Below are 13,966 nucleotides of genomic sequence, written 5' to 3' on the forward strand. Positions count from 1 at the left end.
AGAGTCTGCTAACCCAGAAATAGTACCTCAGGTTAAGAACTTTGCTTCAGGATGAAAACATAAATCGCACGACGGCAGCAGCGGGAGGCCCCATTAGCTAAAGTGGTACCTCAGATTAAGAACCGTTTCAGGTTAAGAATGGACCTCCAGAACGAATTAAGTTCTTAACTCGAGGTCCAACTGTACTTCCTTAAATGCAAGGCAGACTAGCTATTCCAAGATTTTCCTTCAGGCCTTCTAAATCTAACTTGTTTACGCAAGCAAAATATCTTAGGTCCAGTTTACAATTTGAAATACTCAATTAACAGGGAGCTTATTCTGGCTTGCACACGTAGGGCTAAACCATTGTTTAGCATTACATAAGAGTACAACCAGTGTCACCACCTCAATTTGTTTAGTAAATATATTGTTTTCATGGAGCATGAAAAACAGGAAGGAAAGGATGAGGGAAAATTATTTTCAGTATCTTATCTTTTTTCTTTCCTGTGATTCAGGCACATTAACTAACCCTTCTCTTTTTCATGCCACGTAGCAAGGGAGGGGAGAGAGTGACTGTGCGATGCCCATGTTACTCAGAGTTCTGTAGGCAACTAATGATTTACAGAAGCATGCTGATCGTGACATTGCATTAAAAAACAGCCTTCTCTCTCTCTCTCTCTTTTTTAAAAAAAGACAGTTATTTTTCTTTAAAGTCAATTTTTCTGAATGTTTATTTATTTACTAACTACCTTTATAGCCTGTGTTATAACACAACTTTTTCAGAGCAGCTTACAACATAAAACAAGCAAAACTTTTAATAGCAGTAAAATGAAAATTAAATCAGTAGGGGCACTTTACTTTTGTCATTCACTACGGTGCTAACTATTAATCCTGGTCCATATACCTGTACGAAACATTAAAAAATATTGAGTTCTTCATGTAGAACCATTCTTGTAAATTCTTCAGGATACATATTTAATATATGTAGGTTCCTCTTAAGGACTCTCATTTTTTTGTGTACAGATTCCCTAGCAGTATTATTAGAGAAAAATTGCTCCATTTGCTATCCATTTTGCTGATGAATTTTGCTAAAATCTCTTATTATGAGTGTGAAAGTTGTTTTTTTTATCAGTCTCCTAGTTTTCTCTCTGCTTACTGTTTGAAATACCAGAAGGACGAAATTTGCCTTGTTTCTCATCACTGTTGGCATAAATTCCTAGTGCTCTTTTTGAATCATGCAATAACTGGTTAAAACCAGCAAACTAAGCACTTCTATTTATGTATTGGGGTGTGTGTGTGTGTGTGTGTGTGTGTTTTACTTTATTTTATTTGAAATTTTATTTAGAAGAAGGGAAACCTAAAGTATGAATCATGGAACTCTAAGTCACTTAGTCAGTTTAAATATACCCGTTATTAGTTGAGCCATGGGTTATAAAAAATGTTAGTTATTTTTAATACTAAATAGATACAAATCCATAGGAAGCATTCCTTTTTACACACAGGTTGGAATGCCTTTTCTGATATGGTGATTATTGGGAAACAGAAATGTATCTTCTAAAAACCAAGAGAGGGTGCTTTTTTCCCTTCAGAATCATTTTGTTCATATGCAAACTTATGCAAATTAAATCCAAAACTCATAGGGTTGAAAAGCCTTTTTTTAAATCAAGTGACCTAATTATTTCTTTGATATTCCAGATTCGTCGTTTGAGAATTGAAATAGAAAAGCTTCAGTGGTTACATCAGCAGGAACTTTCAGAAATGAAACACAATCTGGGTATAAAAAATGCAGTTCAAAATAATGATGTTGCCACTTATTTTTTAAAAGGCCATGGCAGTATCTCAGCTGCAACTCTGTGATAGTACAAATTGTCCTCCCTAGAAAGAGTAGAAAATGTGATGGAACATGCCATCTTAGACTGTTCCTCACATGTACAGTCAGTTAGAGTGGGCCAGTTCAGACATCTGAACCAGCTCAATATAGTATTTCCTGAACCACAATTTAAATATGTACTGTTTTGAGAATGGAAATATGCTTACTCTTTTTGAAATCCAGAAAGCAAATTTGGATAGTAATTGTTCATTTATAGTTCATTCATGAGAACCAATAATCACTAGTTTGGTAGATATGTTGCCTAATGCTGCACTTGCAGTTACAGAATGAAGCTGGTTTTTTTTCATCTAAAAGTCACTAATGCATCTGGAGCTAAAACTTAAATTTCTAAATTACCATTTGGACCCACTGTTGACTATATGCTGTCTGTCTGTTGACTAGAACTCACAATGGCTGAAATGCGTCAGAGTTTGGAACAGGAAAGAGATCGTTTGATTGCCGAAGTGAAGAAGCAGCTGGAACTGGAAAAGCAGCAAGCTGTGGATGAAACCAAAAAGAAGCAGTGGTGTGCCAACTGCAAAAAAGAAGCGATTTTCTACTGTTGTTGGAATACCAGTTACTGCGACTACCCTTGCCAGCAAGCCCATTGGCCGGAACACATGAAGTCCTGCACACAGTCAGGTAAACAATATCTTTTTAACCCAAGTGTGGGAAACCTTTGACCTTCTAGATGTTGCCACGCTACAATTCCCATGAGTTCCACGAAGCCTGACCAATACCCAGGGATGGTGAGAGTTGTAGTTCAGCAACATCTGGAGGGCCAAAGGTTCCTCACAACTGTTTTAACTTATTTGTGAGTGAACACCATCCAGTTACATAATTTAGAAATCCTTTTGTTTTCATTTTAGCAACTGCAACACAGCAAGAAACGGATACTGAAATTAGCACAGAAACATTAAATAAATCATCCCAGCCTACCTCCAGTGCACAGCCGGCACCTACAGAAACTGCCAGTACTCCAAAAGAAAAAGAGGCAGCTGTTGAAAAGAGCAAGGAGAGTGTTACAGTAAGTATTTCAGTCAGTCCTTTTACTTGTATGCCGCCTTTCCAAAGTTAAAACCACTCTCAAGGTGGCTTACAACATACTTCTTTACTTAACCACAACCCCCTTCATGTCAAATTTGTGAGACTGTTTAAAACACTGAATTCTGGTTTCCTGTTAAGGTTCTTGAGGGTCCATATGAATTGAAACACATTTCGGAGATTTGTCTTTAATCTTACAAAGTTATTTCTTAAGGGAAGGGACCAAAATGTATCTAGGCTCTCTCATATTTCATTTCATTTATTTGTGTCCAGTCTTCCTTCCTTTAAGAGGGCCCAGGGTAGCTGACAACATGAAATTTCATAAGACCAATTCCAAAATCAGTAATTAAAATGACAGTGCCCAAATAATCCTATCTCCTTCCAAAGGCCTGGGCAAATAAAAATGTGTTTTACATTCTGGCTGTACTACCACAGAGGAAACCCCTCTCATACTTTTTCACCCTCCTTGGTATCCACAGTGTTGGTACTGCAAGAAGCCCCCCCCCCCAATTGTAAACTGTGTGCTTAGACATATGGCAGAAGACACTCCTTCAAGTACTTTAGGGCTTTGTATACTAGTACCAACACTTTGAATTGGACCCTGAAGCTCACTGGCAACCCGTGAGCGCTCTCAGAACTTGGAGTGATACACACTCTTCTGGCTACTCTCAGTACTAGTTGCAGCCTCCAGACTGTTATTAAGGACAACCTCATGTAAAGCACATTGCATTAATGTGTATGGTTATCAGAGCATGGATTACTGAGGCCAAACTATCTCAGTCCTGGAACAGCCACAGCTGATGAACCAGCTAGAGCTGGGTATAGGCCCCACCAAAGCCATCTGTATATTCAGTGACACTTTGGCCTGTAGGAGTACCCTAGACTTCGAAGCTGCTCCATCAAGGGGGGCGGGGATGCAACCCCATCCAGAACAAGCCAACCCCTTAATTCCTGGACCAGAGACCACCCACCCACAGGACCTCCATCTTAACTAGATTCAATTTCCATTTATCAGCCCTAGTCCAACCCATCACTGTATCCAAACACTGACCCAGTGCCTGCACAGCCTCTGAACAGCATGAGGGATAAGATGGAGCCCTGTGGGACTCCATAACATAAATCCATGGGTCCAGCCAGTGCTGGAAGTGACTCTGCAGGTAGGAGTAGTTAATGGTGCCCGTCTCTCAGTGAAATTCTAGGAGAAACAACAGCACCAGTTTTGTCCTTCGCCATGCCATGCCCTAATGAAATTTCATTCAATATTCTGCCACTCTCATTGAGTCTCATTGAGGCTGAGTCAAAGCTATTGCTCTGGGTGCATGAATGCCCATCAACCTTTCTCTATTCTAGCCCCTTTGAATCGCAGATTGTATTTGCCCTGTAGATACACTCACATCATGCCCCGGCACTTCTACCAAGCGCCCAAAACTCAGGTTTGAAACTGTTGCTCAAATTACCATATCCTCAACTAATTCTGTACCCTAACTTCTCCACATAAATGGCAGGCATTGGAATACATAAGCTGTCATTGGCTACATACGCCTTGTATATCCTTGTATATGTCAATTAACATTCTTCAGATGGATTAGGATATGATTTCTAATCAGAGATATGAATAACCATTGTCGCACTGACAATATCTTTATGAAGAGCTGGAATTGCATATTTATTCCTTCGTCCCCAAACCCTGTGTGTTTAGTAAAATAACAATATAGTATTTACTTCACCAGTACTTTAATTGCATCATGTCTCATTTGAACTATATTGGAGAACAGGACTCAAGGTATACTCATGAGCTCACACTTTCTGTGAACCTAGTTCATAAAACTTTATAAGTTCTCTAGATTTCATGTGTTTTTTCATTGAGGGGGATGCTTGAAGCACATTGGAAATTGGTGATGCTTACCAAAAAACCTTGACTGACTAATTAGGTACACACATGTTTAGGTATTTTTAAAAGAGCAGTCTCTTCTGCTTGTAGCAGTGCTGTGTTTTGCTATGATCTGGCATTATTTGCAAAGAAAATGTTGGGTGCCTACAATTTCTACCATGGAACATTTTGCTTGAAAATCTCAAATTGCTTTCACATAATTGTTACACCTTTTTGAAACATCAAGCTGTATACATTGCTCACATTCATATTTTGAATTTTGGTTTCATTAACAAAAAAGTAACCTGTGAATTCATTGAGATGCAAATTTTAATGCAAGCCAAACATCTGACAAATTTCTATGATAATAATAAATAGGTGGCATTTATGTAAAAGCTGAACCTTTTGCTGAGGTTGCCTGTGCTGTCTCTGCAGATAGCAACAGGTGTGACAAGCAGCCAGCCTATAAAACTGGTCCAGGTCCCGCAGACCACCACCTATATACCAACTACTCAACCCACAATTGTAAGTACTGCTTTTGGCATTGAAACAGCTCATTATCTATTGTGGGGGGCGGGGTTTTCTCCTGTGTTATCAGGACATGAATTCACCGGTCCCAAGTCTATATTTGCAGTGTAAAACGCCTTATTTTGCCGTACAACATCTCCATTTCCCTCATGCCATATAATTTCATCATAGAGCCAACCAAGGATTCAAAGACTAGCCAACATTCACACATAGTTACAGCTGCAATTTTTGGGGGGAGGGGAGGTAAACATTACTGCAAATATGGTGAGCTCTTGCTTTGTGCAATGTGAACAAGTTTTATTTTAGCGCTATCCAGGTTATGCCAAACAAACCAAGCCCTAACAATATTGCATATATGTTCTGTGTTTCTGGAATTGTCGCATTGCCATTGTACGTCACGATCTTTTGCTGCTGAGATAGGAAATGTTGGCTGTGATGTAGGAATTAGGCCACTGTTCCACATCCATTTAATCCCTCAGGCTTCTTAATTTCTTTTGTGCAATCACCATGTGGTAAGCAAAAATTTAACTATTCATCCTGTGCTCTTCAGGCCCAAAAATGCTCAACAGAGAGACTGAGCTAGAGTTATTTGTAACAAAGTGAACTTGGAGCTTCTTGTTTCAAAAAAACTTTCCGCCACAATTAGAAGATGGAGGGTGGTGTTGGGATTTACTTCTGCCTAAAATGATTTTACCTTAGAAAGTTCTGTTGGTTGAGTTTTACCTTGCTTTGCTGACCATGTTTGATCCCTCCGGAGCGGCATGTTTTCCTCAAAATCAGATGTCCTGGTGATCATGTTTTAATTTTTAACAATACTGCCTTAAAGCAGGAGGGGAGAGCCTTGGTGATTTTTCGCCCTACTTGACATTTAATTCTATAATTTACAATGGTCAGTACCAAATGTTCTGTTTGGCCATACCAAATGTTCCATGTACATTTACTGACCTACTGTGGTCATAATGCTAACGATCCTACTGTTTCAAGGCACAGTGCCCAAATCCACTAATTCTCTTACTATGTGCATATTAGACATGTTTTATTAGCAACATCTGACCTAATGCTATTGTGGAATGCATATATGAGTTTAGTAATAAATCCTAATGCCTTAAAGGGGCTCAACACACCAGCATGGTTCAATATTCATCCTACAGTTTGTGTAAAGAAAGCACTGGATCAGTTCCTGGTACATGTGATGGAAGTCTCCAGGTTACTACATTTTGAAAACAACACAATCATGGTTTGTTTTTTTAGCTGTTGTGCCCATTGTCTCCTGTAAATTGTTGGTTTGTGAGCACTTTGAAGATCAGGATTTACCATCTGATTTGAGTGAACACACATTGTTTAAACAATACATAGAGTTTGTTTTCTAGTGACAAGACAGAATATTTGTGTAATACAGAAACTTTAAACACTTTTAATCAGATTTCTACTGTTTAAGGGATTGCTTGCAATTATATTGAGAGGAAAGTTACACACAGGTCTGAGGCTATATAGCAAGGAATAGGAAAACTCATTTTTTTGACTCGGTACTGAATGTCTTGCACACGGCTCAGAGTGCTTATTATGTACAGTAGTGTATTATTATGTATTGTGCCCTTTATTTCCCGGGTAGTATCATGCTGAGGATTTCTCATGACAGGCAATCCTACGTTTCTGTGCTTGTGGTTGCTGACATGTGTGTTTTGGTTTTAATCCACAGACCATTCCTGTAGTAGTAAGCCCTACAGCTGGGACCGTGGCAATGAGAACAGGAGTTCAATATGTTCAGACAACAATGCCTGTCCAAGTACGGAGAGTCTAACTGCTAACAAAGGAATCCAGGCAGCTGTTGGAGTATATAATCGTCTCTGTAATAGAAATGTTTTTTAAAAAATCCCCGCAGTTCATTGGATTAACCTCAAAGGTTCAGACTTTTAGCTTTGTACAGGTGTACAAAGCATTTATTACACTACATTAATGTAAAGCATTAGCGCTGGCTTTAAAAAGCTTGAGGACTGGTAAAATTCATGGTAAATCTATGCTTCTGTTGTAAATTATGTACATTTTGTGGATGATGTTAGAGTACCATCTCCTTTTTATATTTGTATTGACTTCGACGTATAAGGAGTGTTGGAAGCTGGTGAAGGAAAGGTTAAATCAGACTTGCCACAAACACCACCAAGAGAAATGGTTTTCTGGGAACTGCAGTTGCACACATAAATCAAGAATGAGAAGACTGAACCACTTGCCTTGCCTTTGGAGACGGAAAAAAACACACGCCTGCACATTGGTTTGTGCAACTGAAGCTGGAACTTGCCGTTTTAAATTTGTTAAATCAAGCATTTCCAATCTTAAGGCTCCTCGTACATTAAAGGACATATTTTGTGTTTCATATTTAAAATGAGAGAGATTGTTTACAAAATGGGGGGGGGGGTTAAATTTCATTCATGCTAAGAGAAAAGGAAAGTCGGAAGCTAAATATCAGATCAATAGTTCCAGAGATAATGAAAATGGATTTTGGGGCGTATGCTTCCTACTAGGTTATGTTTCAGTTGTATTGCTGCTGCTTCTTTTTTTAAGTGTCCAAAGGACTTTGAAATTGTTTTCAAAGGGAACAAGAGCTATAGATGGAGAAGACTCTTTACCAGGAAACGAGGGCAAAGGACATTGATGCTGGAATAGAGCATGTATTATGGGATTTTTATGTTTTTATGTAAGCATGAAACAGTACAGTATGAGAGAGAAAGTAACCCATGAAAACACTGTCTGTTACACTTAAACTGTAGTACCATTTTGTATGTTGTGTAAACAAAGCATTGAACAAAGCAAGGTGATGTATGTATATGAGAAAATTAATTGTATTATATCATTCCAGTACATTTTGTTGTACATTTTAGTCATATTGATTTCTCCCATTGTTTATAAAGGATGCGGTTTGTACAGTCTCCAGCTAGTACACACATTAGAGGAAAGAAGAAAAAAGCTAGAAGGAAAAAAAAATCAGGAGCAGAATATTTGTGAATTGCATTGTGTCAAAGATAGCCTAGCTGGCCTTATTTGTGAAGCATAATTGCTTTTAGCATATGGAAGTATTTTTTCACATTTTCTTTGTATAAAATTTGTATTAAACTAAATATCTTTTTTGATTATTGTGTTTCTTTTACTAAAGCAGGTGACACACAATATGCTTTGGGACTTCCCAGTTTTTTTCAGGGCTCTTTAAGTTTCTTTAATTCTTCCTTTTTTTTAATTAAACTGTTTTAGAAAAAAATGGGTCATGTTGGGTTTCCATTTTCCTTCTGAAAGCCAGGTTACATTTACATGTGTCCTTTAAAAACAACAACTCATTCTGATCCAGCTGTATTTCTCTGGTAGTTGATAGTTAACTGCATCACTACTTGGCATGCTTACTTACAGTTTTATATTACTCTCTTCACTTGTTCTGCCTAGCAATGGAAACTGTTCTGAGAGCACTGCAGCCTTCCTATTCAACATTAGCAAATATGCAGATGTTTTCTTGTTTTCATCTGCCTCCTGGACATTGAACAGACACAGAAGAGTAAGAGATATTTTACTTTTTATTTATTTTAGAATTTGTCAGCTGCTTGCTTTTCCGCACAGCTAATAAGTTTTGTCTGTTTGATGCTTAAATAAGGCTAAGCACATCAAATTATCTCAGGTTCCAAAATTGAGGTGCCTCTGAGGAGGACTGAGTCCCAGCCAACCTAACCTCAAACAAATGAGGCCCAGAGCAGCACCCTGGGGCAGAGAGGCTGAAGAATTTTTGCTGCTTACTAATACCACCTTTACTAGTTTGGTTTCTCTTTTTCTTCGTTCTCTTGTTTCTTTTCTTTTAACAAACTAAAAATCTACTGTCTGTATTTCACTCTTGCTTTCTCATAGCTTTGGCTGGCAAGTCAAATGCTGAAAAAGAGAGAGAGGAGAAAAAACAAACCAATTTCAGGGTTGTCAAAGTCATCAAAACTGACTTCCAGCATCTTGGGATCTCCTAATGTGAACCTTCACCATGGCAATAATTATTTGCCACCAGAGAGCCAAGCCTGTTTCACATCTCACATCACAGTAGCTCAGACTCTTAATCTCAGCATTGTGGGTTTGAGACCCATGCTGGGCAAAAGATTCCTGCATTTCAGGGGGCTGGACTAGATGACCCTCATCATCCATTCCAACTCTACAATTCTGTGATTTATGAATCATGCCAGCAGCTACCACCACAGTCCTGCCAACAATAAAGCCCATCTTAAGACACTGAACCCTTCCGTTCTGTAGACCATTGTACTGTGAGGCCCCAAGACAGACAAGAACAACTACTTGAGATTGAACCTCTAGTCTTTGGGGAAAGTTGTTCACCAAAGTCCAGTGTCCTTTCAAAATGTAGAATATCAGTCATGCAGGAAAATGAACAAGTTTACATATTATGCACAGTTTGGACTTGATCAGTTTCAAGAGACACGGGCTCTTTAAAAACCATTGCTGCTTGCCAGTCTATTTAAAGCACACTGTGTTCTGACTAATAACGTATTGACACTTCTCTCAAATAATCATGATGATCCTGATCACAAGCAGGCCACTACTGCGTCACTTCATCTGACATTTAACGCCAAGAAGCAGGGAGCTTGTGGGTAAAAGTAGACATGATAAGAGATGTGGGATCTATGGTCTCATTAAACTCGTCACCCAAAAGAGCTGCTTTGGTGGTGGGTAGGAAGCAGAGCCCACCATTGGGACCACAGGGTTGCATCCCACTTATGTCATGCTCAAGAGTAGACCCACTGAAATGAGTAGACTTAATGGGAGCTGTTCGCTGCTTCAGAATAAAAGCAGTCAGCCCTAGTAAGTTACTGCCACTTTTCTAAAAACGACAAACAAACGAAAACTACTAAAGCAAGTTTCGTAAAAGTAGCTTGTAAGAGCAAGACTGAAGTTAGGAACTTGATTTAAGGGACTTTTTAAAGGGGGGATATGGCAGGACAGTCCCAAGAACATGCCTGTTTCTTCGGTAACCTCTTGTTCATTCTAGATATGTTTACCGGGGAGGAAGTCCCTTGGCACTCAGTGAGGCTTACTTCTACGTAGAAGTGCCTAAGACAGAATTGATCCTTATTAGTAAGGACTGCAAGCTGGGCTTTCCTTTATAGATTTGTAAGATTACTAGTAGCTGAGTTTAGTGTTTGCTTGCTTGTCTGTCACGGGGGAGGGGGGAGTCATTGTGAGAGAGTGACAGATACCCCTTTTCCAAACAACACGTTAGCGCACCAGCAAGCCCAAAGGCCCGTTTTCTTTCCTTACTGCTTCAGCTTGCAAAAGCAGCCTGTATTTATTTATTTTTTACTAGTATTCCTTCCCTACAGTTGGTGTGCTTAACTAGGCTTGCTTTTTCCATTTTGCTTAAATTATGCTGAACAACTTGCATGAAACTACATTTGTGCTTTCCACAGAGAGAAAAAATAGTATGGTGACAGTTGGAATAACCATTCCCTTGGCACCAGGGCTTTATCAATCCATTTTAGTAAAATTTTCTATTGTTTCTATCTTGCAAGCAGGTTTTTCTTTGTCCCATGGCAAGCTGTTACTGAGGGTTTGCTGCCATCGTGTGCCTGTGTCTAGAAACTACACACACAAAATAAAATGGCCGATAGTAGAAAAAGAGTGTCTATGAGATATGGGTTTATTTGTAAGATTGTGATAGAAGAAGAAACCTATATGTCTTTTCTCAGTGAAACCACACAATAGGGCTATCCTCTGACCACAATATTTATCAATGGGATTGTGTGAGTTTCAGCTCCCAGCCCAGATAGCAGTGATTTTGACAGTTTCTGAACTTGGGGGTACTGCTTGTTATAAAGTCTTCCCCTTGCCTTCCTAATGCCTATGCCATTTTTTTATTTTATTTTTGTTACTAGTTAAAAATGACTTTTTGTCAAGCACCATGACCTTTTTTGCAGCAGCACTTTTGTAGCGCTTTTGGAAGCCCAGCCACTAAATAGAGGTGTATGAAATTATGCGTGGTGTCGAGAAAGTGTCCAGAGAGGGGTTTTCCTCATCATCTAATACTGAAGCATCATGCGGTTATCCCATGTTGGAAGATTCGAAACAGGCCAAAGGAAATGCCTCTACAAGCGCCACATAATTAAACTCTCGGATTCACTACTGCAGATGGTTTTGGCTGCCAATTTGGACGGCCTTAAAGGAGAGATCATAGAAATTCAGAGAGGGCATAAGGCTATATCCATGACTCTTTGTCATGATGGCAGTGTTCAGCCTGCACTGTTGGAGGCAGAATGCCATTGAATGCCTGTCGCTGGGAAACACAACTAGGGAGAATGCGGTTACATGCAAGGCCTGATTGCAGGCTTCCCAAAAGCATCTTATTGGCTACCATGGGAACAGGATGATGGTCTAGATAGATCTTCAACCTGATCCAACAGGGCTTCTTACTGACAATTGAATGTTACCAGTTGTTATTTTGGTCCTTTGTATGCTGTACATTGCCTCTCATCCAGAGCTGGCATATGCATGGTCACTTGGGTTTTCTTGTTTAGAAGTGGCACAGATGATACTTCTTGTGAGCCCAGGCTAATCTCCCTCTTGTGAGTAGATAGAATAAAACTGCTGGTGGGTAAAAAATCTGCAAGAGTCTTGCAGCAAGGCTTTACCATCTTTCTTGCTTGCTTTGGCCATGTAGAAGAGCCCTACAATGGGGCAGAGCCACATTGGGAGGGCAGGGCTGCTGCTGAGAATGGCAGCCTCATGTTGAGCTCCCCTTTCCCCCTCTGCAGCATGGCATTCAGTGCAGTGCATGGCATTAAGCTGTGTGTTTCCCACACCTGCTAGTGGCAGCGAATAACGTGCAATGGCAGTGGGGATGTGCTTGGCGTCGCAGAATCGAATATGTTGCAGAGGGATAATATGGGGTGTTAGGTATAGTTAAGGCTATGGTTTTCCCAGTAGTGATGTATGGAAGTGAGAGCTGGACCATAAAGAAGGCTGATCTCCAGAGAATTGATGCTTTTGAATTATGGTGCTGGAGGAGACTCTTGAGTCCCATGGACTGCAAGAAGATCAAACCTCTCCATTCTGAAGGAAATCAGCCCTGAGTGCTCACTGGAAGGACAGATCCTGAAGCTGAGGCTCCAATACTCTGGCCACCTCATGAGAAGAGAAGACTCCCTGGAAAAGACCTTGATGTTGGGAAAGATGGAAGGCACAAGGAGAAGGGGATGACAGAGGATGAGATGGTTGGACAGTGTTCTTGAAGCTACGAACATGAGTTTGACCAAGCTGCGGGAGGCAGTGGAAGACAGGAGTGCCTGGCGTGCTGTGGTCCATGGGGTCATGAAGAGTTGGACATGACTAAACAACAACAGTACCTCTGGTGGCAGACATGCCATGCTCTTTCTGGGGTAGTCCATCCACCTTTGGTCCCCACCAAGAACTCTCAGCTCTCAGCTGTGGCTCGTAGAAGCTGTCAGCATACGACAGCAGACACATTCCAAAAAATGACTTCAAGTGGACGGCTAAAACATAGCTTGGCAACAGTGCATCTGCACTGCATGCAGGAGGTCCAGGTTCAATCTCTGGCATCTGCAGGCAGGTCTGGGAATGTTCCCTGCCTGAAATCCTGGGAAGCCACTGCTAATCATTGTGCACATTACTGAGCTAGATCCTGGGCCACTGGTCTGCTTTGGTATAAGACAGCTTCCTGCCTCTTCCCTTCCACGCATTAAAAGAACTTGGCATCTTAATGATCAGATTAACAACCATATGTTGTTTGCCTATTGCTTTCTCTTTGTTTTATGATCTTATTGTCAGCATCATTTATGAATCATTACATTTCAAAATCCTTATAACCTTTTATATTCAAAACAGTACTTTTTTAAAAAGAAAGAAAGCTGAATTGTGCTTTTGCGATGTCATTTTATTTATATTCGAATAAGTATCTGAAATGGGCCTCTGAATGGGGTGGGGGGATATGATAGCAAAAATGTTATAGCTGGGAGTGGGGCTGCTGATTGTATCCTGCCCTCCAAGAAGTAAGTGGCACTGCTTTTCCTTCTTGAAAACCAGCGGTAGTACAATCCAGCCAAAGTTGAGGATTTTCATTCCCACTCATTTAAACAGGAGGTTTAAGTACATCTCTTGGGTGGTATTTATACTCAAGAGTAGACCTACTGAAATCAACAAACATGACTTAAGTTGGGTCCGTTGATTTCAGTAGGTTTACTCTGAGTAAGTGAGTACCACTGCTCCTGATGTAATCACTTGGTTTAAAAAATGTTTAATGAGGATTAGAATACACCCATGTACCCAATACTTCAGTATGTATTAGCTCTAATACTAGATACATGTTGTTTTTGCCCTGAAGCACAATCACAGAGGGGAATACACATGGAAGAGTCCTATAGTAAGTAGGGAAAGGGCTAGCAGCAGTGATACAGAATGCTTCATTAGACCAAAAAGTGAAAGAGCTTAATATATCTTTCCCTTGGAAGCAGCCTCTCTCTCAGTATGTCAAGCCTCATTTTCTCAAAAAAACCCAACCTTTTTTATAATTATAATTATAGCTTTCCTTTCCCCCCCTTTGGCAAATGGCTGGTGTGGATGCAGCAAGAATCCTGCAACAAATAAACATTTACAATCTTTCTAAACCCCCCCCCCCCAAATCATGTAACAAA

General features: G+C 40.0%; 1 protein-coding gene across 26 annotated transcripts in view; it reads left to right on the plus strand.

Annotated features, from left to right (window-relative positions):
- Positions 1–8,416, plus strand: part of ZMYND8 (zinc finger MYND-type containing 8) — an 82,317-nt gene extending 73,901 nt beyond the window's left edge. For 19 of the 26 annotated variants that reach the window (XR_014527276.1, XR_014527280.1, XM_083507938.1 and 16 more), the window contains 5 exons: positions 1,675–1,753; positions 2,252–2,491; positions 2,719–2,876; positions 5,199–5,288; positions 6,991–8,416. Coding sequence is in view for 23 of the 26 variants with exons in the window: in XM_083507938.1 (XP_083364064.1) it covers positions 1,675–1,753; positions 2,252–2,491; positions 2,719–2,876; positions 5,199–5,288; positions 6,991–7,092 (669 nt within the window). In the remaining 3 variants the exon portion in view is untranslated. The remainder of the gene's footprint in view (positions 1–1,674; positions 1,754–2,251; positions 2,492–2,718; positions 2,877–5,198; positions 5,289–6,990) is intronic. The other 7 variants (XR_014527277.1, XM_083507943.1, XM_083507948.1 and 4 more) reach the window with 1 other exon arrangement.
- Positions 8,417–13,966: the final 5,550 nt, after the last annotated feature.

This window comes from Podarcis liolepis, assembly GCF_965112155.1.
Source record: "Podarcis liolepis genome assembly, chromosome: 6".
NCBI classification, from domain to species: Eukaryota; Metazoa; Chordata; class Lepidosauria; order Squamata; family Lacertidae; genus Podarcis; species Podarcis liolepis.